The sequence below is a fragment of the Hippocampus comes genome, unplaced genomic scaffold, assembly GCF_001891065.2.
Source record: "Hippocampus comes isolate QL1 unplaced genomic scaffold, H_comes_QL1_v1.1 scaffold463, whole genome shotgun sequence".
Classification (NCBI taxonomy): domain Eukaryota; kingdom Metazoa; phylum Chordata; class Actinopteri; order Syngnathiformes; family Syngnathidae; genus Hippocampus; species Hippocampus comes.
The window spans coordinates 93,076-115,544 of record NW_017806181.1 but is presented as its reverse complement, the minus strand read 5'-3'; the positions used below and the strand labels follow the sequence as shown (position 1 = coordinate 115,544).

General features: G+C 57.3%; 3 protein-coding genes across 8 annotated transcripts in view; all 3 read right to left on the bottom strand.

Moving 5' to 3' along the window:
* Window positions 1-56: 56 nt before the first annotated feature.
* On the bottom strand, window positions 57-7,087 carry LOC109506830 (sterile alpha motif domain-containing protein 9). Of its 5 annotated transcripts, none has more exons than XM_019855828.1 (4): window positions 6,440-7,087; window positions 5,218-5,883; window positions 4,255-4,531; window positions 57-3,915 (listed from the first exon to the last, which is right to left on the bottom strand). In XM_019855828.1, exons 2-4 carry the CDS (start codon window positions 5,842-5,844, stop codon window positions 290-292), a joined length of 4,530 nt encoding a protein of 1,509 aa, XP_019711387.1. In that variant the 5' UTR covers window positions 5,845-5,883; window positions 6,440-7,087; the 3' UTR covers window positions 57-289. The 5 variants fall into 5 exon arrangements, with proteins under 5 accessions (XP_019711387.1, XP_019711386.1, XP_019711385.1 ...); XM_019855827.1 differs by having other exon boundaries at window positions 6,666-7,087; XM_019855826.1 differs by lacking the exon at window positions 6,440-7,087 and having other exon boundaries at window positions 57-172; window positions 254-3,915; window positions 5,218-6,187.
* Window positions 7,088-7,177: 90 nt separating this feature from the next.
* nrd1b (nardilysin b (N-arginine dibasic convertase)) lies at window positions 7,178-17,875 on the bottom strand. Of its 2 annotated transcripts, XM_019855830.1 has the most exons (31): window positions 17,745-17,873; window positions 17,115-17,306; window positions 16,488-16,779; window positions 16,303-16,384; window positions 15,825-15,978; window positions 15,251-15,324; window positions 15,084-15,179; window positions 14,816-14,938; window positions 14,635-14,692; window positions 14,479-14,552; window positions 13,927-13,996; window positions 13,765-13,842; window positions 13,565-13,685; window positions 12,931-12,989; window positions 12,808-12,862; window positions 12,613-12,717; window positions 12,314-12,437; window positions 12,029-12,115; window positions 11,828-11,947; window positions 11,685-11,736; window positions 11,047-11,197; window positions 10,781-10,908; window positions 10,100-10,262; window positions 9,990-10,021; window positions 9,738-9,879; window positions 9,543-9,587; window positions 9,058-9,110; window positions 8,895-8,978; window positions 8,280-8,487; window positions 8,076-8,162; window positions 7,178-7,481 (listed from the first exon to the last, which is right to left on the bottom strand). In XM_019855830.1, the coding sequence occupies exons 2-31, from the start codon at window positions 17,294-17,296 to the stop codon at window positions 7,260-7,262; spliced, it is 3,321 nt and encodes a 1,106-aa protein (XP_019711389.1). In that variant the 5' UTR covers window positions 17,297-17,306; window positions 17,745-17,873; the 3' UTR covers window positions 7,178-7,259. The 2 variants fall into 2 exon arrangements, 1 of the variants encoding a protein (XP_019711389.1); XR_002166359.1 differs by lacking the exons at window positions 7,178-7,481; window positions 8,076-8,162; window positions 8,280-8,487 and having other exon boundaries at window positions 8,919-8,978; window positions 9,543-9,591; window positions 9,741-9,879; window positions 17,745-17,875.
* A 2,556-nt stretch (window positions 17,876-20,431) lies between these two features.
* LOC109506799 (alpha-2-HS-glycoprotein-like) overlaps window positions 20,432-22,469 on the bottom strand; it is a 14,439-nt gene continuing 12,401 nt past the window's right edge. The window contains exons 2-7 of the mRNA XM_019855770.1: window positions 22,012-22,120; window positions 21,857-21,941; window positions 21,206-21,375; window positions 21,005-21,121; window positions 20,752-20,832; window positions 20,432-20,670 (exon numbers count right to left, since the gene is read on the bottom strand). Coding sequence (XP_019711329.1) covers window positions 20,500-20,670; window positions 20,752-20,832; window positions 21,005-21,121; window positions 21,206-21,358 — 522 coding nt within the window. The 5' untranslated portion in view covers window positions 21,359-21,375; window positions 21,857-21,941; window positions 22,012-22,120 and the 3' untranslated portion in view covers window positions 20,432-20,499. The remainder of the gene's footprint in view (window positions 20,671-20,751; window positions 20,833-21,004; window positions 21,122-21,205; window positions 21,376-21,856; window positions 21,942-22,011; window positions 22,121-22,469) is intronic.

Below are 22,469 nucleotides of genomic sequence, written 5' to 3'. Positions count from 1 at the left end.
ACGTGACATCTCAGATCTCAGTTCCCTTTTTCAAGTGGTAGCTTAACTCAGCGGCACATTTGGAAAGTTATTCATTGTTCCGCTCTCCCCGCTGCGTCTTACTCATCGAACCGCTCATCCCACGAGCGGCGGACAAAGAACCCGCGGATCCAACCGCGGACCTTAAGCCGCATCGCGGATGGGGGACGAAGCGGCTTTTCGTAGGGAGGTCGAGCGCGCCGCGGTCTCGCGAGCTAGCGGCGCCGCGTCAGCGGATCACGGCAAGGTCGGCGGACCCCCGAGGACGGGATCAATTTTCATACCGGACGTCGTAGGCCAGCGGCCCGTTGATGGCAAAGCCCAGGTAGAAGGAAACCTTCTCGGTGCTGCAGCCGCTCCGGATGCCGCCGCGGCGAGCCGGATGCACGGGAATCTTCAGCCCGCCGTAGTTGGCGAAGACCTCCCCTTGCTCGATGGTGCCGCCGACTCGCAGCAGGCGGTCGCTGATGTCCTTCTCCTTGAAGATGTCTCCGTTCCACCAGAGCTGGGCCAGCGTGTCGCGCGGCATCTTGGGAAGGAAGCTGCTATCCAGGCTGGGCTTGGACACCAGTCGCTTGAGCTCGGTCCCCCGTCCCAGGTAGAGGTGGGCGACGGTGCTCCTCTTGTGGAACAACTTGGACAGATGCTTGCGGGACGAAGAGCGAATGGCGTTGAGGTAGGTTCGGATTTCCGAGTTCTCCTCGGAGGGCGTGGGCCAGAAGAAGAGGAGGGCCAGGTAGTAGGGGTCGGGCAAGTTGTAGTGGAGGCCGACGGCCTGCAAGGCCTCCAGGAGGAGGTCGCGGAGCTGCAGGTAGCCCTTGACCAGCTTGGACTTGGGCCGCAGCAGGTAGAGGACCACGTTTGCCAGGATGTAGTTGATCCGCACATGGATGTTCTGCTTCTGCCTGACCGTCTGCTGCAGGACGGCATAAGACTCCACGATTTTCTCCACCTCGTCGGCCGGCCGGTCCAGGTGCTGCAGAACTCCCGAGAAGGTGTCGGCTTGGCGCTTCTCCAGGTACACCCGGCGCTCCTCCAGGGTCAGCTTCAATTTCAGCTTGGGGTTGTCCTCTTTGACTTTGCGCAGCTCCTCCGGCGCCGTGCAGAAGAGGTCCACGTACTTCTGGAAGTGGTCGCAGACGGTCCGGTGGTTGACCGTGTCAAACTCAAAGTTCCCTTTGGTGTGGGTGAAGTAGCGGTTGAGGAAGTCAAACTTCTTTTTGACTTCGGGCTTGAGCTGGAGCAGGAAGGGCTGGTGGTCCTTGATGATCTGGACGTACCTGGCGTTGACCTCGTCGTCGTCCTTGTGGACGCTGTCGATCGGGATGGAGCCGCCGAGGAAGCTCTGCAAGTACTTTTTCTTCATGGGCTCGCGCTCGTGGAAGAAGGGAAGCTTGGCCAGGACCTCAAAGACGATGAAGGACATCTCCACGACCCCCACGTGGCCGTAAATGTTGTAGCCCTTGCGCGGGAAGTCGCCCGACTCGTCCTCGGGGTGCTCGGCTTGCGAATCGTCCTCGTTGTCGTCCGACTGCTCCTGGGCCCGCTGGAAGGCCCGGATGCCGTTGGCGGCCAAGCGGAGGTTGGCGTCCAGGTCGTCGGGGTCGCGCGACAGCTCTTGTTTTTCCCGGTCCATGTTGCTGCGCAAGTTGCTTTTGTACACTTGCGCGACGGTGTCGATGGTGTACGGGTTGGGCGCGATGTTCTTGGCCTTCTCGGCCCAGCGCAGCGCCTCGGGAAAGTCTCGCTCGTTGATGTACAGGTAGCGCGCCAGGGCCTGGGGGACGGAGGCTCGGTCCGGGAACCTGGAGGAGGCCTTGACGAAGATGTCCTGCACCGTCCGGCCGCCCTGCTGCTGGTGGATCTTGTCGATGAGGGGCGAGAAGAGCTCCCGCTCGCCGCCGTCTTTCTTGCGCTGCCGGCGGATCAGCATGCGCTTGATGGAGTGCGCGAGCCGGTCCTTGACCACGCCGTCGCTGAAGAACAGGTCGTAGTGGAGCATCTGCAAGGTGATGTCGCCGACCTTGAGGAAGTGCCTCCTCTCCAGCACCTCCAGGCAGGCCGCCGCGATGGTGTGGTGCAGGATCCGCAGCCGCTTGTACCCGCCGCACTCTTCCACCCGGTCCACGATGAGGACGTTGGTGTAGAGCTTCATCTCGTCCAGCACGCAGCCCGCCGGGTCGCGCGTCATTTTCACCCCGAAGAAGTCTTCGCACAGCGACAGGGCCACGCCCGATTCCGCCACGTAGTTGTTGAGAAGGGCCAGGAAGGAGAAGAGCTTGCCGTCGTCGGCGCCGGCGTCGAAGCTGCTCAGCGTGTTGTGGGCCACGTCGTCGATGTACTTCGGGTCAAAGTTCATCTTCATGATCATGAAGGTGTAGAAGTTTTCCGGCTTCTCGTGGGTCTCCTGCAGCTCTTCCAGCTTCTTTTCAAACTCGCTCTGCTCGTGCGGCGTCAGCGAGGCGGTGAGGTACTGACACTGCGTGGAGTTCTGATGCTTGTACTGACTCTTGGGGCTGTGCGAGCGCACGCAGTTGAGCACCGTCACTTTGCAGTTGGGCGCGTCCTCCGCGCCGGCGCCCTCCAAGTCCTCCACCGCCTTGCGGACGCAGTTGACCAGGTCGTGCGGATTGTCCGGCTCCTTCGCGTCGTCCACCAGCAGCAGGACCGGGCAGTGCCTTGCGCTCTCCAGCTTCATGAGCTGAATGATCTGGTCGGCGATTTCCTCCTTGGGCAGTTTGGTGTCCCTCAGCACGGCGCATCGGAACTCGCCGCGCAGGTCCCACATGACGTGCATGGCCAAGGTGGTGGCGCCGCAGCCCGGGTGGTGGTAGAAGTTGAGCTGCACGCACGCGTTGCGCTTCTCCCTCTGCTGCGAGCGGATCATTCTCATCACGTTGCTGTACTTGTCCCGCTTGACAAAGGTCTTCTTGCTGTCCTTGTCGCAGAAGTAAAAGTTCCACCAGGTGACTTTGCCCCCTCGGTAGAACTCCTCCTCCTGGCGCGTGCGGAAGTCCGCGAACTCCGGGCTCTTTTCGTCCTCGTAGACGTTTTCGCACTGGTTCAGGCACAAAACGTCCAAGGCCGTCATGAGGTCCTCGTCCTTCCGCCTGAGGACGATGGCGCTGGAGTCGGACGAGGGCAGCAGCTTGGCCGGCGACTGGCCGTGCGGGCCCAACGCCGCCACCGTCCCGTTGACCTGGGACAAGCTCAGCTCGTACACCGACAGCGGGTCGATGTCAAAGTCAAACTTGTCGGCGATGAGCTCCTTCCACTTGCCGTACGTGCCGGCCGACTCGCAGATGGCCATGATGTTCTGCTCTTCGGTGTGCTTGAGGAAGGAGCGGTAGGTCTCGAAAAAGGGGTCCTTGTCCGTGTCCACCGGCGACAGCAGGAGGAAAATGACGCGACCTTGGCTGCGACGGACAAAGTCGCAGCCGCAGACCAGCGCCACCAGTTGCTCCACGTCTTTGCACGACTTCTTAAACCAGGTGCGGTAGTCCAGCTCCTTGTTGGCGTCGCTCGGGATGTCGTGCCTGCCGTTGCAGAAGACCCAGCTGGTCTGATCGAAGAGGTTCAGGCTGCCCGCCACCGAGTCCCAGCGGCCCTGGTACTGCGACGGCGAGTGCAGGTTGGCCACGCGGGTCTCCTTGTAGGCGCGGCACAGCCCCAGAGGCCCATTGGAGTTGGGGTCAAAGTCCAGCACGCAAAAGAGCGGCAGCTTGCTGAGGAAGTGGAGGTGCTGGATTTGCTCCGGGCTGCTCTTGTTCACCACCACCACGAAGCGGTCGTCGCTGTCCAGCGAGTTGCCGCCCACCGTCAGCAGGTCCTTCAGTTTTTCCCCCTGGTTCAGCTCTCGCTTGCGCTCCGCTTCCTCCGAACAGCACGCCGTCTGGCCTACGTCAACGACAACGTTCGCATTTCAGGAAATCTCCTTCGCGATCCGCCGCCGCGCTTGTTTATTTCCGCAAAAGGCAGGCGGCGGCAGCCCCGCAACGTTGACCGTTTCGATTTGGTTTTGGGGAATCCAGAAATTTCGGACGCCTTTTATACGTAGGCGTGTACATACATTTTTGTGCTTGGTGAATTTGTCTTCCGTCGACTGGAGACAAAGGGGAAGGCGACGGTCTCCTCTGGGCCGTTGAAGACGCCGACGCCCAGAAGAGTCCCGTCACAAGCCTCACAGGCGCTCAACTCTCGGCCAAATATTTTTTGAATGGCGCTCGGCTCTCTTACCCCGGATGCGGTCCAGCCTGCCGGCGAGGTCGTGCTGGTTGATCTGCCGCAGAACTTCGCCGGTGACTTGGAGCGCTCGGTCCGCGTGGTGCTCACCGACGACCTCGGCCGTGTCCACCGTGTCGCGGCCCTCCAGCTTGCCCCAAGGCGTCGGCTCGCCCTCGCCGTTCCTCTTGTCCCGCAAGACAAACTGAAACTTCTTCAGGTCTTCTTTGCCCAGGTCCTCCAGGATTTTCTGCACCGTCAGCACGTCGCGGGGCGCCGGCTGCGCCGTTTCCTGCCGAGACCAAAACCCGTCATCGACCGCGCGTCCGCGTCGCCGCTCGATGCGGCCATTCGTTTCACGCATGTCGTAACCTCGCGCCGACCCGTCAGCCAATCGCGAGTCGTGACCGGGAGGTAGCGGCTAAACGGGATTGGAGGGCAGAGAGGCCGAGGGTAGGCGGCCTCTGCACTTAAGTCCAAGTACGCTTGTGCTTTTCAGAAAAAAGCACATGCACCGTATCCACTCCTTAACTCGTGTTTCTCCATGTTGCTGCTCAACACTTTCACCCCCCCCCACCCCCATTCCTTGTTAAAGATGACTTTCCCTTTCGTTGCTGACCTCCTCTTTTTTTGTCGTGGCAGCGTTAATTGCTACGGCGTGAAGGTTTTCTGCAAGACAGATAGTAGGCTTAGGAGCCACCCCTCCATCACAACGTTGGGATTTTTCGAGAGCGGACCTATCACTTCTTCTTTTTTATGTCGTGTCGTCATCTGTCGAGGTTGGAGGAAAACAAGAAGCTATTTGGAGGAAAGAAAGGAAGAAGTTCAAAGTACAGGAAGTAAGAATCTTCCCTCGCTACCACCGGAACTGTGCAATTTCTTGAAATTTTTTTTTTTTTTTTTTGGGCGGGGCAAAGTATGAAGTACAATGTATTTGTATTTTTGCTTCCTTGTCAGCATGCAAGGCAGGACGTGTACCTTGATTTGTTTCCTCTTGGGTCTGTGGCGATCGTTGCCCTCGAGTGGAACGTTGAGAAGCTTTTGGGTCTCTTTTTGGGGGCCAGAGCGGTCGCAGCCAGCCCCGGCTCTCGCCCCGACCTCGCCCCCTTGGTCCAAAGCGGCGCCGGCGGACTGCGCTTCTTCTTTGAGCTGGCTAACTTTTTTCAGAATGTGCACGGCCGGGCCGGTCCGGACGCCGATGTCCACAAAGTCCTTCTTGCCGAAGCAAAGCAGACACCTCCCCGAGACGTCTTCCTGCAGGAGACGCTTCGCGTACTGCGGGTTGCTTGGGACCTGAGGGAGGAGCCAGTCGAACACTTGCCGGGCGCTCCACGTCTCCACGCCACCGCAGGGCGGTGTCACGCCCCTTTCCCCCTTTTTCAGCCTCTCCAGGGACCTGCTGATCAAGACGGCGGGCCCGTGCTTGATTCCCAGCTCCAGGATGTCTTGCTTGTCAAAGGTCAACAGGAACTGGCCGCACTCCACCTCCTTGGCCAACTTGGACGCCAGCGTCGCACCCACGCGGACCTCGCACTTCAGCCAGCGGCAGATGTCGGCCGACGTCCACCGGCCGACGTCGGCCGGCAGATCGCTGACGACGCTCATCGTTGAGGCGCCGGCGGAGAGCGGCGCTGCCTTGGCATCCTGCAAAAGTCACTTGGCGTTTAGCGCTTCACAAAATGCTTCAACGTAGGCCCGTCGGGAGGGAGAATATTGGAGCCGCTTACGGAAATTGGCTCGCCGTCACCATCTCGCTTGAGGGCAATGTACGCGCAATTTAAGTGTTTGAAAAAAATACAACTCTCCTTGTTTGGAAACGTCCGACTATTCTCTCCAAACTATGCGCTATTTTCCCAGAAAAGGCTGAAAGAGGTGAGCAACTGGCCAATAGGCAACTTTTGACAAAATTCTGAAGATTCCCCCGCCCCCTGCCCCTGAGAAGATACACACATACAATATTTCAAGTAAATACTATACACACTTTCTATCGAGAAAATATGACTTAAAAAACGTACGATGTTCGAAATAAAAAATATGCCACAATTATGTATCATTCGCAGAATTGTTTTTTTCCGGCAAACATTTGATTTGTATTCCGCTGAAGGTGCCATGATGCCGGCGGGCAGAATGCGGCCCGCTATGCAAACGAGTCGAATCCTGACGAGCGCAAGCTGGAGGAAAAGCCATTTCGAATACTTACGAGTCGACGCCGCCTAGCGATTAGGAACGCCGACGCGCGCTCGCGCGTTCCCGCTCACACGCGACTGCGAGCTGGTCTCGAAGCGTCGCGGCCCCGACCGAAATGGCCCCGGCGGTGTTTTCGGCTCCCGCAAATCGTCTTTGGAGCGACGACGTTTGGCGGCTCCCGCGACGGCAACGTCTCGAGGTTCCGCGCCGAGCGGCGGAAGTGGCGCGGTGTTTGTTCCCTGCGGTCGTGGGGCGGGCGCTTCTCGAGCGCTCGGATCACTTTCGATTGCCGCTCGCTTCCTGGAAAGGGTGCGGGGGTGGGACGGCCCGGGCCGAGCCGTCACGTGGCAAACGAACCCAAAGCGCACAACGTTGCGCCACCTCACGTCGGGGTTCGAAGAAGCAGGGCCGGAGTGGGCCACCCGCAGCACCGTGACCACACCGAACCCGATTCCGTTTGGGAAAGCCCGCCCTCGCTAATCTCACCTTTATTTATTATGATGCACACTTAACTTATCAGCAAAGTTCCAAAGTCTGATTGCGGTGAATCATCATGAGCTCCAAAACAAAAAGGACTTGCGCCTGGTCTCATATAGCTCGTCTACTGCCTGGAAAAGGCTCATTTGTTTTGGGGAAAAAGTCGCCCACCCATTCAAAAGTGGTCCATTTTCAAGAAAAGCGCTGGCGCGGAGCAGCCCAAAAGCTCCCGCCGATCGCTCGGCAGGACACAAAGCGTGACGAAACGGCGTCAGAAAAGCCGGCTTGTCCAAAAGACTTTTAATGGTCTGCGAGACAACAACGGAGCGGAGCGGGCGACAATGCCAGAGCGCCACCTAGCTGAGGACTTTGTGGTAGGGGTGCAGAGGGAGGGCGGAGGTAAAGGCTCGGATGTCGCAGACGGTCGTCGTCGTGTCCCTCAGGGCCGGCGAGGAGACGGGCGGGAAGTTCAGCGAGCTGACCTCACCGTAGGACGAGGAGGCGGCGGCGCCGCCGTCCGGACCGCAGCTCGGGTCGGGGTCCCGCGGGTCGCCCTCCTCCGTGCCGAAGCCCACCACCTGAACCAAAACGCGCTCGGGTCAATCGCACCGCAAAATCTCCGAGGAAGACCAAAACTGCTTGGAAACACATTTCGACGCTGCGATCAAACGATCCATCGATGAAATGAAGTCCAAAAGGCCAAATGAGCTCAAACGGCGAGTCCGAAAGCGACCTTCGGAGCCATCTTGCTTTTGCGTGCCGTCACGTTCGCAAGCTGGCACGGCGGTGACATTTTCAGGAACGGACAAAAATTCCGTCGCAACTCTGCCGGAATGGGAACGCCGCCCCGTTTCGACTGGCGGGCAAGCCGAGAACATCGGATTGGCAACAACGCGTTGGACAACTCCAAGACTCTTGCTTCTCAAGATATAAAGCAGGTAGTGAAAGTATATGACTCATCATTTTTTTTTCTTTCAATCTTACTCAATTTCACTCCTCAGTTTGTATGAGGCGGGCATTGAGATTGGATCGCACCGGCCCAAAGACATTGGCGTTTTTTTGGTTTTGCGAACTAAAATTGGCACATGCTTTGGTAAAAATGGGAACTGCTTCTTGCGGTCCTTTTTTTTGGAGGGAGGGAGGCAGGCAGGCAGGCGCGTCTGGCGTCTTACGTGCACGCTCAGCTTCCTGCCGCCGCGGCGGTGCTCGGCAAACCAGCCGAGCAGATGGTCCCGCGTCAACTCCTTCAGCGCCGAGATCTGCCACGACACAAGCGAGGACGCTTACTGGCCCGCTGCCCGGCCTCGTGACGGCACATCAAGCGGGAGCTCCAAAAGGCGAGCGACCGCGACGACTACGGCCGGCCGGCCGCTCACCTCCATGTTGAGTCTCTGGAAGAGGAATTGCCTGGTCAGCACCTCAAACCAGTTGCGGTCCACTTCCTCGCCCAGGTGAGCGTCCTCGCACTCCTTCATCTTGACGAGCGCCGTCACCTGCGTCGCGAAGGCCTCGTCGCTCAGCGCCGACAGACGGGCGCCGAACGACTGCAGGAACTCCTCCACCTTGGACTCCACCAACTCCGTGCTGACAAACGGGACAAAAGCGGCGCGCGGACGCCATCAGCCGACAAAGGCGTCCCCTTGCCCGAGTTCAACATCCGGCCGCTTTATCCTCGGGAGGGCGGCGTGCGTGCCGGGGGCCTCTCCCGCCCATCTTTGGGCAGCAGGCGGGGCCGCCCGCCCCCGTAGCGGCCGACGGCCGGCCGGGCGCGCAGCAGGCGGCAAACGACCACCGGCGCTCCGCAGTCCCGCCGAGGGACAACTTGAAGCTCATTTTGGCCGCCGGCCACTTTGAGGCAGACGGCCGGCCGGGCGCGCGCAGAGGCAAACGACCGCCGGCGCTCTGCAGTCCCGCCGAGGGACAACTTGAAGCTCATTTTGGGCGCCGGCCACTTTGAGGCGCGGTCGCGTCCGAGGCTGAGCGCTGCTCACCTGAACTTGGTGGCCTGCGTTTCCACGGTGACGGAGAAGCCCAGGACGCCCGAGGTGTTCCTGCAGGTGGGGTACACGTGGTAGCTGGAAGACAAAGCCGCGACGTTGACGGCGACGCCAGCCGCGGGACCCTCCCCAATCGCGTCCCGTTGCCACCACTCACCCCAGCGTCTCTTTGGTCCGGAGGAAGTCAAAGCAGGGCTCCTCCATGTGCATCTGACACACACACACACACACACACACACACACACACACACACACACACACACACGGAGCTGCTCAACACTCAACAAGTCGCAGTCAGGACGCCCGCGATTGGGGGATGCCGAGTTGTCCTTGACGAATCGGACTACAATTTCCATCCCTTGACTGACAAACAGGACACGATTTCCAATCGGCAGCGCCGAAATGATGACTCGACGAGCGTTCCGTTTGCTGGCAGAAATGCGGGCGGTGCTGGCAAAGCCCAAAACAAACAAGGCCGCCAAGATGGTCCGTCTCCATTCGATGCCGGCCTGGTCCTTCTGCGACCGCGCCAACCACTTTGCATGCGACCGTTGGGGGAATGCTGACAAGACGACGCCGCCTCTTCGCAACACGAAACGGCAAATGGAGCACACTTGTGTGGGAATAACAACGGCAACTCACCACCAGCAGTTCCATCAGGGCGTGTTCACGCAGTTTCTTCAGGCCTTGACAAAACGCACGCAGCCGCAGCCACACACACGCACACACAAACACACTTTGAGAGGGCGTCGGGGGCACTTGGGCCACGAATGAGACTCACTAAGTGGCGCGCGGCAGATTTTTCTTTTGCCCTCCCCCAGTAATGAGCGTGAGCGGCACCTGGTAGTAGACGGTGACCTCCGAGTTGGCGTCGCCCTTGTTGAGGGACTTGACCTTGCACAGGTGATGAGCGACAGGCAGCTCCACCACGCGGAAGGACACGGGCACCTCCGCCGGCAGAGGTCGGAAACGCAGCTTCCTGAGGGGGACACGCCGGCCGGCCGCCCGCCCGCCATCAGCCTGCGAGTCGAGCAACCCCCCCCCCCAACCGCGCCACCGCCGGGGTCCGCCCCTTGCGCAGCAACTCACTCTGTGAAGTAGTGCAGGAACTCCTTGGCCTCCTGTTGCAGAAAAAAGCATCCGGTTAGACGCCAGCCAGCCAGCCAGCCAGCGCTCAAGCGGCTAAGCCGTCCACCGACCGTGCTGGTGAAGTTGCCCTGCACCAGGCCCTCGGCGTACAGTTCCGCCTTCAGCTGGCCCACAAAGGCCAGCAGGTCTTGGAGGCTCAAGCCGGCCACCGTGGCCCGGTACTTCTCACCCAGCGACCAGCGACGCTGCTCCAGAATCAGCAGACGCACGTCCCTGCGCACCAGCACAAAGTCTCAGGCCGGCAAATGATGCCCCCACTTTGCGGTTGAATCCGGTTAAGGGCGGTGGGGAAATGGCGAGTGACAAATATTCCTTCTGTGCACCGAAGCGCTTGCTGACTGAGCGAAGTGTCAGCGCCCGGCACCGGAATGATCACAATGATCCAAAGACATCCGTTGAAACGAGGCGCATACCCAACCCAGACGCAAAGTATGATTTGATTCCTCAGTGGGGAAAGGGAGGAATAAATCAATTGGAAATGCCACGTCATTATACATCGGAAGTTTCCACCCAACGGCGGTAATACTTGCATTTTCATTTTCCTCCAAAAAGTCCACTTGCAAGATTTGAAGCGCATATTTAGCGGTCCGTTTGTTTCGGGGGCCGTTTAGATGTCGAGCCGGCACGAGTGCGGCCCGTCAGTCGGCGGAAGGATGCGTTTGGGAGGGCGCCGGCGCGTTGAGGTTCGCTTTAGCGCAAAGGCGGCAGGCGGGGCGGCGGGACGCACGCACTTGCCCAGACGCTCCGGCTTGATGAGGATGTTGAAGTAGGTCTTCTTCAGCTGCTCCAAAAACATGGCAAACACGCCCGCGTCCGAGCTGAACTCCGCCAGGTGCTCCACCAGCAGCTTCAGCAGCAGCTGAACACGGCAAGCCAAAAAAAGAAAAGGGAGGAGGGCGAGGGAGCGGGACGGGAGGCGGGAAGGCAAGGAGGCAACAACGGATCAAGGGGGGCCGTGAAGGATCAACTTCCGAGACGAGTCGGCGCGCGCGCTCACAGGAAGCTTGTGGTTGAAGCCTTTGAGCTTGATGATGAGGCCGTGCTCGCCGGCCACCAGTTTGTACTCCAGCTGCGCCACGTCGGCCTCGTACGCCGGCTCGGCCAGGTTGTGAGCCAGGATGTTGACAAACAGGTCGAAGAGCACCAGACTGAAGGACGACATCATCGACGAGGACAACACGTCAGCGCAACGCGTCACGTCCGGCTAGCTTGCGCGTACGGAGCGGCTTCTCAGCCCCTCTGGGAGCCGGCCCGTCCGCCCGACTGCGACGTCCGCAACCGGGCCGCGCTCCTTCTCACCCATCCCAAACCAGCACATAACATTTCTCACTAAAAATAGCTTCCGGATGATGGGATGGTTGTCAACGGGCCGATCGATCGCTTAGCATGGCGTGCGACTTTGAGGGGCGCGGCCTAGCGACTGACTTCAGGCCATCAGCTGGCGTCGGTCAGTCGGGTGAGCTCGCGCTGTGGCCTCCGGCAGCTCCTTGCGAGTGCTCTCATTCTGCCTACTGCCGTCACGGCTCTGTCGACTTCCCACTTTGCGGCGGGAAGCCTCTCAACGCAAAACCACGGCTCGCGAACGGCGCAAACCCGAGAGGGCGGCCATCTCGACGTGCGTGTGCTCTCTCTTACTTCTCAGGACTCTTCTGAATCACCGGCGAGATCAAGTGGAAGCGAATATACGCTGGAAGATTAAAAAACAAAAACACCAGCACTCAGGCTCAATGTAGAATGACAAGACGTTTCCACCAGATGGCGCTGTGGCCAGCGCTCACCTTTTGGGATCTTGAACTTGTTGTCCTTCTTGTACCACAGACAACCTCGCTCGTCGTCCAAGATCTTCACGGGATACTCCGAGTCGGGACAGTCGGAGGGCTTCAGAGCAAAGTCGGAAGCTGGGAGGATGGGGGGGGGTTAAAAATATACCCGTAACAAAATCGGGAATGTGCTTTGTTTTTGTTTTTTGAATGACAGACCAATGAACTTGTTTTCGGCGGGAAGGTGGAGCTCGGGGTTGACTTCAAAGTCGGACGCCCAGCGTTGAGCCCACTCGGCCGGGATGTCTGAGGACACCAAACAAACGCAAACCCGCTCAAGTCGGGAGGAAAACTTGCACGGGTCTTTGTTTGCCCTCGGATGTTCAGGCGCGTTTCTGTGTCCGTGCGCAGACTGGGGTGTTTGTACTCGACACGCGCGTCTGCGATCGGGTATGGGCGAGCATCTTGCCGTGTGCGCATGTGAAGCGGGCGTGCGCGTCCTACCCTCCACGCTGTAAGAGGTCCCGAACCATTTCTCCCTGAGCTGGCAGCGGCCTTCGTGTTCCGGAGAGAGCAGCAGCAAGTTGGCTCGCTCGCAAGTCAGCAAGGACAGAGCGTCGGCGATCACCTGACACACAAGGCGGGCGCTCCGTCAGGCGAGCCGTCCACACGCAGACGCCGCTTTGCGAGCGGGGGGCGAGGCTTAGGCTCCGCCCCCGACCGAGGTCATCCGACCGACTTCCGACGGGAGAACTTCTCCACCGAGGCGCAAGAAAGCAAGGGTTTGGCGAGAGGACGCCGACCTGGGGGTCGAAGTGAAACATGAGCTGGTCTCCGGTCAGGAAGTCCTCTTTGGGAAACAGCTGCATGTTCTCGCAGACGTTCTCCACAAACTCGATGGGATCCGTCTGGGGGCCAGACAAAGCGGTCAACGACTCGAGCGTCCAAAGAGAAGGACGCCCAACAGCCCGAGCGTTAGCGTGTTAGCGCCGCTCCACCTGCTCCTGATAGTGGAACTCGTTATCTTCAATCTTCTGAATTTCCTCGTAGATCCTGAAGAGGAAATTGCACCGCTGTCACCACGTGCGCATGTTTGTCAGCGTGCGCGCGTTCAAGCAGACCTCTGCTGAGGGCCGAGAGTCTGCAACATCTTCAGGTACTGGAACACCAAGTGGACCACCTGCACGCAAAACATGAGACACGGAGAGAGTAATTGAGAGAAATGTCTTTCTGCCTCATTAGTATTGTCATCCAAAAATTCATCTCAGTCATGCTCTCGTCCTGCCTATCGGGAGATGTTTGACCTGAAGGGCACCGATTTGCAAAATGCACATTCCAGATGTACAGACTGGAAACGTGGTGACAATGATGTCAACATATTCAAAACGAACGGGTGCTGAAAGAACAGCATCAAACGTACTGGGGTTGGGGTTGCGGTTGCGGCGAACAATTCTTTTCATCACGGAAGAATCCGTCGAGGAACGGGATGAAAGAAATACTTGGCATTTTCTTCCCCTCATTCAAAAAGGGGAGACGGCTTCAAAGTGACGTGACGGAAAACGTGCACACGAAATTCAGCCGGAATCCCAAATAACTGGCGATTCAGTGGGAAAGCCACCAAGTTACTCTTTGCAGCTCGCACGCACGGAAGATGGGTGGATTTATTTGGGGACTGCCTAAGAGCCCACTCTGCCCCCCCCCCACCCCACGGGGGCAAAGCATCCGATGTTCCCGCCGGGGTCGCAGCGGGTTGACCTGGTAGAAGTTGCGGAAACCCTGGTCGGTCAGCGTGATGGAGACGGAGAAGATGGAGTAGGTGGTGTTCTGGTCGAAGCCCGTCTCGCTGTTCCCCCCGAAGAGAGCCAGCGCCCAGCACCTGAACACACACACACGGGCGACGCCGGCGTCAGCGGCGTGACCGAGCCGACGACGCCGGCGGCGGACGACGGCCTCACTTCCTGCGCAGCAGGGAAAGGATGCTGCCGCTGCCCTCGTGTCCGATCAGCCAGGAGATGTAGTGGAGGGGCTTCACTCTGTTGTTGCGCAACAGCAGCCGCGTTAGGGGCCGACTCTGCGCAACTCCACATCGGCGTCCTCGCGGCGGCCCGGGAACTCACCTGTAGTGTTTGCCCTGGGGCGGCAAGGCCCAGCTGATGGTCAGAGCGTGCACCTTCCTCACGGGGACCACTGCAACGGCCGCACACAGACACGCCGCACTCAATGAGTTGCACAAGGGAGGGCGCGGGGGGTGATAATAATAATAAGGCACACTTTGTGGGAAAAACTTGGACTTGTGAACAACAGGGAGGAAGTTTTCAAGAGGGAAAAGCTGCACAGTTCAGAAAAAAATGGACAAAAACAATAAGCCGAGCGTGCGTAGAAAAGTTGGACATTTACCCAAACTCTCCAGTATGTACAAAAAATGCGTATGTTCACAAAAAAAAAAAAAACTGTGTGGGGAGGGAGGGAAAAAAGTTAGTCCTTTGAGAAAAAAAAAAAAGGTGATTACAAAAAAAAAAAAGTATCGTGATTTTTCCAGAAAAACAGCTGCAATGTGTTGGAAAAAAGCTGCATATATTTTTACATTTTCGGGGGGGGATGTGCTTTTACAGTTTTCACGTTTTGAGAAAGAAACGGCGCCTTTGTATGCTGATGTGTGTTTCAGATACCTCGGTAGAGTTTGTTGAAGGCCGGCGTGTCGAACGGCCTCGACAGATGAGAAAAGTCCACCGCTGGTTCAGCACTGACGACGACAACGACAACGTCAACAACGACTCAGATGATGAGGATGAGTGAGGACGATGAAGATGATGCCAGTGTCTTACTTGTTGGGGATGTGGACGAAGATCTCTTGGACCCACTGCTCCAACGTGTCCAAAGTCTCTGACCGCCAACAAGTTGGACGAGGAGAAGGAGGGAAGGACGGACGAAGAGGTGAGGCAAAGTCATGTCTGTGCCGTTTCGGGGGGGGGGAGCGGACAGACAGGCACACGCAGGCCCACCAACCTTTGGACTGCACAGCGAGCGTCATGTAGTGCGCCGAGTAAAATCGTGTCCAAAATTGCCGCAGGTGTTCGTAGGTGTTGATGCCTCGCTCTCTGGGCTCCTGCTTCAACGTCTGCGCGTTCCCTGTCGTCGCCACGCGCGCGCACACACACACACACAGAAAAAGAACATTCAGGCAAGACGGGCGACCCCCTCACCCACACCCCTTCTCTCGTGTGGGTCAATCAAAGTGGCGCTGAAAGGAAGCGGAGCGGCGCTCGTTCCCCACCCCAGCAGAACTTGCTCATGGGATGTCCCGGCGCGGCCAGGCTGCCAAAGAGCATCTCCTTGCGATGCGAGTCCGAAGGCCTCGCCAGCTGGTACTCTGCCAAGGAGCAAACGGAGACAAAGAATCGGGCAAAGCTGGCCACGGTCGGGCGCCGCTTCGGGTCTTACCGCTGTCGACCGCCTCCACCTCTCGGTCCACCGCGTCCTCGATCATCAGCGGGCAGATGAAGAACTGGGCCCACCTGAAAGACGCCGCGTTGCAATCAGCGCGGTCCGCCGGCAGCTAACTAACTCGCTATCTGAGGCGCTCGCAGAGGGAGCAACTCGCAAACTAACACGCTCGCAAATCAACTCGCTAACAAATTCAAAACCTGCCTGGGAACTAATTTGTTTGGAGACTAAGTGGCGAACAAATGAATAAAATTTCATCACTAACAATCTTGCCCACTCGCTGGCAAACCACCTCGACTTCATTTGCAAAATAACGAGAAAAAAAAAAAAAAAACCCTCGCCGACAAACTAACTCATTTGCAAAGGTAATTTGCCATCAAAGCAGCTCTCAGTCAACCGAACTGAACTGACGACAAACCGCGTCACAGTAATCAAGCTAACTTACAAAGGGAAAAAAGGCACGGCCCCAAGTTCCAAATCGACCCAACTCGCCAAGTGACGAAAGGAAGCGAGGAAAGACGTCGTCAAAGCAAAGGGGAGGGAAGCGAGCGAGCGGCCGAGCGGGCGTCACCTGTCGAGCGCCTCCCGGAAGTGCTTCTTCTGCACGTCGAACTGGAAGATGGTCCGCTCGCAGTCGGTGGAGGCGTTGTCGCTGCCGCCGTGCTTCTTGAGGAAGGCGTCGAAGCCGTTCTCCGCCGGGTACTTCTGGCTCCCCATGAACACCACTGTGCCGCGTCGCCGTGACAACAAGAAACGGCTTCGCTCGGTCACGGCGCCGGCAACCGGTGTTTTTTGTGTCAAAGCGGGACAAGTACGGAAGGCGTGGAAGTTTCACGAGCATCGCCGGCAAGGTGAAACCTCCGCGCATGAGCGCACAACGCTCTTATGGGCAAACGGGGGCGTGGAGCGGCCACGCCGATGCCTTCGGGGACAGTTTGCACGCCGGCGAAGAACATTTCTGTACGCGGATTGGTCACTGAGCCGCAGCGACGTGACTGGCAACAAGGTTGTCCTCCCTCGCTCTTTTTGGTGAGGTCGGCAGGACTTACTGTGCTCCAGGAAGTGGGCCAGGCCGGGCAGTTCGTCGGGGTCGCTGAAGCTGCCCACGCTGATGCACAGGGCTGCTGCAGCCTGCACACGCACACACACACGCGCGCGCGTGTTTTTGGTGCTCGTGTTGACTGAAGACATGGCTTGCTGGAATGGGAACGCAAATGGCGAGGTGTCGTCCCACCTGCTTTTCGGCGCTCTTCTTCTTCTTCTTGGCTGCGGTGTCCTCGTCCAACTCGGCAAAGTCGCTGTCCTGCTCTTCCTCTTCGCCGTCCTCCTCGTCCTCCTCCGAGCCTTCGCCCGAATCCGACTCGTCTTCGCCGCCGCTGTCGTCGTCATCATCATCATCACCGTCGTCGTCCTCATCGTCGTCGTCATCCTGCTCCGGGCCGGCGTCGCCTCCTTCGGTCCTGCCGTCGGTGGCGCTCAAGTCGGAGATGAGCAGCGCTCTGAGGCCGTTGCTCAGCTGGACGTATCTGAAACAGACGGACCGGCGCAAATCAGCTCCAGGGTCACTTTGTTTCTGTTTTTCTATGCATCTTTGCGGGCAACATCTCTTCTCGTAGGGCTCAGTGCGGCCCGGCGTTTTGTGGCATGATGTGCAACTACGCTGAAGACAAGCAAATTGCCGGGATGCTGTCAAAAAAGACGAGCAGTTTCGAAAAAGCGAGGCTCTGAGGGATGAACAGCGAGATGGCAGACGACTGTAAGTATGTCACGGAAAAAAGAAAGGTGCTTGTTTGTGGCTGCGGGGAGGGGCGGGGCACGTGGACCCTTGATCAGAATGCTTGGATTGAAAACCTGATCTCACCTGTACTTCTTGGGGTCACTGGGTGACTTGATGATCTCGGGGTCTCCTTGCTCCTCGGCGGCGTCCCGCGAGGTGCCGCCGTCCCGCGCGGGCGACAGAGGCGGTGGAGGTTCGCCCTGGTCCGGAGAGGAGGCCTGACCCGAAGCGTTGCCGGCGGCGACGGACTTGCTGCTCTGAGGCATGGCGACGACGCTGGTGGGACAACAGGCGGTTGGAGCGACATCGTCATTGACGCCGTTCACAGCTGCACACCATCTTTGCCACTTTTGCTGGCCAACAGTCAAGATCAGCAAGTCTTTCGTGCTGCCCTTCAAGCTTTCAGAAAGCACGGAAGTTCAATTCGAACATTCGCTTCTTGGAATTGGATTCAATCGTCGCCCCATAACAGTCGACTGGCTGCACTGCTTCCAGTTGCTAGATTTTGGACCGTTTTGTCCAATCAGATTTCAGCCGGTCCACGTTATCAGCGCCCGGTGGCCTCGGCGCTCAGGAGCGCTGCTGCTGTTGGCCTTTAGACCGCCCGTCACAACTTGACAAAAACTCAGTTATCACCGCACATCTTCTGAAGCGGATCACCCTCGATATTGGTCCAATAAGACGACAAAGACAACAAGTACTGTACTTTCTCACCGCACGAGTCAATCACGGAAGCCGGTGTGACCGGTGATGCTAATGACTGAAATGGTGAAAATGGGCGCTGCGTTGGTCAGACGAGCATGAGGCTGTAGTTCACGTCGCTAACTGGATCGAACATTCACGTTCTGGAAGGAGAGGAATATGAGCAAACAAAAAGACCAGGGGTAGGGAACCCGGGTTCCTCGAGTTACCTCCTGCCTGTTTTCGGTCCCTCCCCACTCCAACACACCCGATTCAATTGTTCAGGCCTCGACAGAGCTTGCTGATGAGCTGATGGCGACAGAGGCGGTGGAGGTTCGCCCTGGTCCGGAGAGGAGGCCTGACCCGAAGCGTTGCCGGCGGCGACGGACTTGCTGCTCTGAGGCATGGCGACGACGCTGGTGGGACAACAGGCGGTTGGAGCGACATCGTCATTGACGCCGTTCACAGCTGCACACCATCTTTGCCACTTTTGCTGGCCAACAGTCAAGATCAGCAAGTCTTTCGTGCTGCCCTTCAAGCTTTCAGAAAGCACGGAAGTTCAATTCGAACATTCGCTTCTTGGAATTGGATTCAATCGTCGCCCCATAACAGTCGACTGGCTGCACTGCTTCCAGTTGCTAGATTTTGGACCGTTTTGTCCAATCAGATTTCAGCCGGTCCACGTTATCAGCGCCCGGTGGCCTCGGCGCTCAGGAGCGCTGCTGCTGTTGGCCTTTAGACCGCCCGTCACAACTTGACAAAAACTCAGTTATCACCGCACATCTTCTGAAGCGGATCACCCTCGATATTGGTCCAATAAGACGACAAAGACAACAAGTACTGTACTTTCTCACCGCACGAGTCAATCACGGAAGCCGGTGTGACCGGTGATGCTAATGACTGAAATGGTGAAAATGGGCGCTGCGTTGGTCAGACGAGCATGAGGCTGTAGTTCACGTCGCTAACTGGATCGAACATTCACGTTCTGGAAGGAGAGGAATATGAGCAAACAAAAAGACCAGGGGTAGGGAACCCGGGTTCCTCGAGTTACCTCCTGCCTGTTTTCGGTCCCTCCCCACTCCAACACACCCGATTCAATTGTTCAGGCCTCGACAGAGCTTGCTGATGAGCTGATCGTTTGAATCAGGTGTGTTGGAGTTGGGAGGGACCGAAAACAGGCAGGAGGTGACTCTCGAGGAACCCAAGTTCCCTTCGCCTGAAATAGACGGTTGGAAATGCGATCGAATGGGACAAATCTGAAAATGTTGGGGGGCGTTTGTGATCGTGTCGGCGAAGGCCTGACCGCCCACGGCCGGGTGATGTTGCGGGACTGAAGGCGGCGTCTCAAGTTCGCCGCGCCGCCTTGACGGCGACGGAGGCAAGAGGGGCAAACATTCGCACGGCCTAGCGCGCGACTTGAAAGCGGGAGGAGCCGTAGCGCAATGTAGCGGCGCGTGTTAGCATCCAGCCACTAATCCGGCTAGCGGAACTCGTCTTGCGGGTTCGGTGGCTCGCCAACCCGTGGCAGGCCGGCAGGCCACGGACGCAGACCCCGACGCGACAGGCCGGCAGCTTAATGGGACACAAAGCGACGGTTGAACCACTTACTGACGATCGCGAGAGCTTTTCGCCGAGTGAGCCCAAGTGGCGACTTCGACGCAGCGACGAGTCTCATTGGTGGGACGAAACAAAGCCTGTGATTGGGCGGCGGACAAACATGTCTGGCAAAAGGCGGCACGTGATTGGACACGGCCGTGACGCCATCCGGTTTTTCTTCTTCGCCTGTTTGTCTTCTTCTTCTACGCTTTGAGACGTTCTTCAACATCCTGTCTGAGCGATTTTGGCGACTTGTTGCGCTAGCGTTTTTCCCGAGTGATGCTGAGATGAAGCTCCTGGAAGCATCGAGGATTTCCGTGCAATTGCTTTGACTCGTGTGTCGAGGCTTCAAATGTTCTTCAATCCCAAAAATGGAACATTACGGCATGCAAGGGAGAGGTTTTCTCAGGCAAAGTTTTGATTACCCAGGATGGAAAGGATGTAGGAAAATGCAGTCACAGTCTGTATTGTCGTGGATAACAAATGCACTCAGTTCTCTTCATTTCGATTCAAAAATTGGGTTTTTTTTTCGTCTGGGGGGGGGGGGAGTGTAAGTCAAAACATTTGTGTAAAGGTTTTGTTTCTCGGCCCACCATTGCTGGGGGTCATCGTCACGGCGGTGAATATTGGGTTCTCCACCGGAGAAGGGGGGAGGTGGAAGAGGAGCAGCAGAGGAGGACGGCACCGTAGCCCTACGAATGGCGTTTCGTTGCCGCTGAAATCAGGAAGTGAACTTTGCGGGAACGCAGTTCAGCCACTTGCGATTCCATTGGAGCATTTTTCCTCGGGGCATGCTTTCACTACTTGCTCCCAGTTTTCACTCTCTTGTCTTTCAGTCATCTGCTGATGACAAGTTCACTCCGAATGGATGAGTGTCCCCAACAAACAGACCAGCCAGCTCTTGTGAGTTGGAGCTAAGGCTTTGAGGTGCTGACAGGACGACCAAAATGGACCTTTGCAAGATGCTCAGACAGTCAAACACATCAAGCGTTGTGCAATGACACCAGAGGTGTGGGAGGATGAAAGGTCACAGCCCGAAAACCTTTGTCCTCGACCACTAGGTTTTGTTTTTGTTTTTTTGCGAGAAGCAGCAGACTCCAAAAACTGAGCACAGATGAAAAGGACCAGAGACTTCAATGCTTTTTTTTTTTTTTTATTGGGTCATGAGGAGCCAAGCGCAATGACATCAAGTTCAACCTTTCACCCACTGCGGCTGCTGGACAATCAGTGGGAAGGGACAAATGTGGTGGATGACGGGCTGGCGGATGCCCAGCTGTGCCTTGCAAGCAAAACCTTCCCGACTTTCATGGAATAACGGCCTGCACTTGGGTTTCGGCATGCCCGGCGAGCGAGACGCTGAATTCTGTGGAACCAAAAAAAAAATTTTAAATAACGCCCAGCACTGCGCATACAAGGGCGACATGCGCTTTTGTTGCAGACTTACCCGTGGCGGATAAAATTCACATCCAAGTTCTCCAATTTGGTCTTGCCAGTTGTAATAAGTGGCTTGGCAAAAGACGTGACTCTTCAATACAACATAAGTCAGTCACTATTTCAGTATGACCCAGCTCAAGGGGGTTTAAAAAAAAAAAAAACAGTGAGGAAGGGAAAACAAAAAAAGTCCAATTCTATCCCCAAAGCACACATTTGTCTTTGGCATTTGACGGCACCACGCATGAACACGCCGGCCAACTCACCGCTTGATCAGAGCAGCGAGGTGCGCAGGGCGCAAAAGTATTCTCGGCGTGTCTCGGACAGTCCGTCTCCACCAGGGCCAACTTGAGCCAGGTCAGCATGCCGATGGTCATGATGTACTGCCACACAAAAGCGGAAAAAGCTGGCGTTTATTTAAAAAAAGTAAAAAGCTGTGCAAGCAAAGAAGGGAAAGCAGTCGTCACCCCGCCCGTTATCTGAGAAACTTCCATCAAGGTGAAGTAATTGCGGTGTTTGCTCTCGCGGTTGAACTTGAGCACCGCTTGGTGCGCCGCCTTCACGCCCATCGGGTCATCCAACGGCGACAACATGGGGCAGTCGGGACAAATCCACGCCATCTCCGCGTTGGTGTGTTCTGAAAACAGCTGGCAGGTGACATGGGCAGCCCCCAACGCAACTTGGACAAGGGTTAGCAAACTTGACCTTTTGGGGAGCGGGGAAGGCTTCCAAATGCGGATAGCGTTTGGAACCGTGGCCTCCTCCCCAAAGCATTTTAGATGCTACACCGGTTGTGAATTTTGCTCTTGTGCCACAATCAATTGGGGTCAAAATGACTGCACCTCGCCCCACCAAAAAAAAAAATAATAAGCCTGGGGCAGCTCAAGTCATGTTCAGCTTAATTTAATGCATTTTAGGGAAGTAAAACACCAGGTGCAGGGGGGGACTTGGGAAGAAAAAAATGTTCAGAGGTAAATCACAATACACATGGCGGGGGCAGGAAGGTTCAATGCAGTAATGGAGGAAAAAGTCAAACAAGAACCATGGAGTCAGTGAACAGGCTGAGACAAAACTTGCCCTTTTGTCGTGAAGTGGGCAATGTTCATGTGCGCGCCTACCTGGCCGAGTGGCGCAACGATGCTTGCGGACCGTGGCCACGCCGGACACGACATCAAGGCTGACGCTGCAGGTGGCCACCGCACCCTAAAAACAACAAGCCGTCATCCGAAAAATAAATCCATTAAAAAAAAAAAAACTGGGGCTGAATATTTACACGTTCATCCAGCCGAAAGGGGACACACTCCTGGTGAGGTTTGGGGTTGGTGACGTGACATTTGGTCTGCACCAGCTTGAGCGACGCATCCACGCGGCAACCGCCGAACGGGGCGGCCGAGGCGGCGCACCACAGCGCAACAGCAAACAGGTGAGCGGCCATCGAGAACGCGGGCAACAACGGGCGAGCGGGCGCGGGCGCGCACACTTTTCAGCGGGCTCGCCCGCCGCGACGCCCAATCGCGTCGGAGGACGAACGGCTGCCGTCTGGGACCTCATTAGTGGCAGCCGCGCTTGCCATCAGGCGCCACCTGCGCAGCGCGCCCGGACAAAAATCAGCAGACGCACACAATCGACAGAGGGGGGGGGGACAAAAATCGGTCATGCTGCTCTGATTTATTTGCTTCAAAGCAGGCCGAATGCGGCCTTTTCTTTGGCTCGTTGTTCCGGGTGGCGACG

Bases quoted from the DNA above. Each gene is read 5' to 3' on its own strand.
- nrd1b (XM_019855830.1), bottom strand. From the start codon at position 17,296: ATGCCTCAGAGCAGCAAGTCCGTCGCCGCCGGCAACGCTTCGGGTCAG. The intron at 12,863-12,930 runs GTCTGCTTGAAC...TTTCCTCTTCAG, and splicing joins ACTCTCGGCCCTCAGCAGAG to GATCTACGAGGAAATTCAGA. The intron at 8,979-9,057 runs GTGAGTGGTGGC...TTTGTCTTCCAG, and splicing joins CGGACCAAAGAGACGCTGGG to CTACCACGTGTACCCCACCT.
- LOC109506830 (XM_019855828.1), bottom strand. From the start codon at position 5,844: ATGAGCGTCGTCAGCGATCTGCCGGCCGACGTCGGCCGGTGGACGTCG. The intron at 4,532-5,217 runs GTACACGTCCTG...TGGTCTCGGCAG, and splicing joins CCAAGAGGAAACAAATCAAG to GAAACGGCGCAGCCGGCGCC. The intron at 3,916-4,254 runs GTAAGAGAGCCG...TCGTTGACGTAG, and splicing joins CAGGCTGGACCGCATCCGGG to GCCAGACGGCGTGCTGTTCG.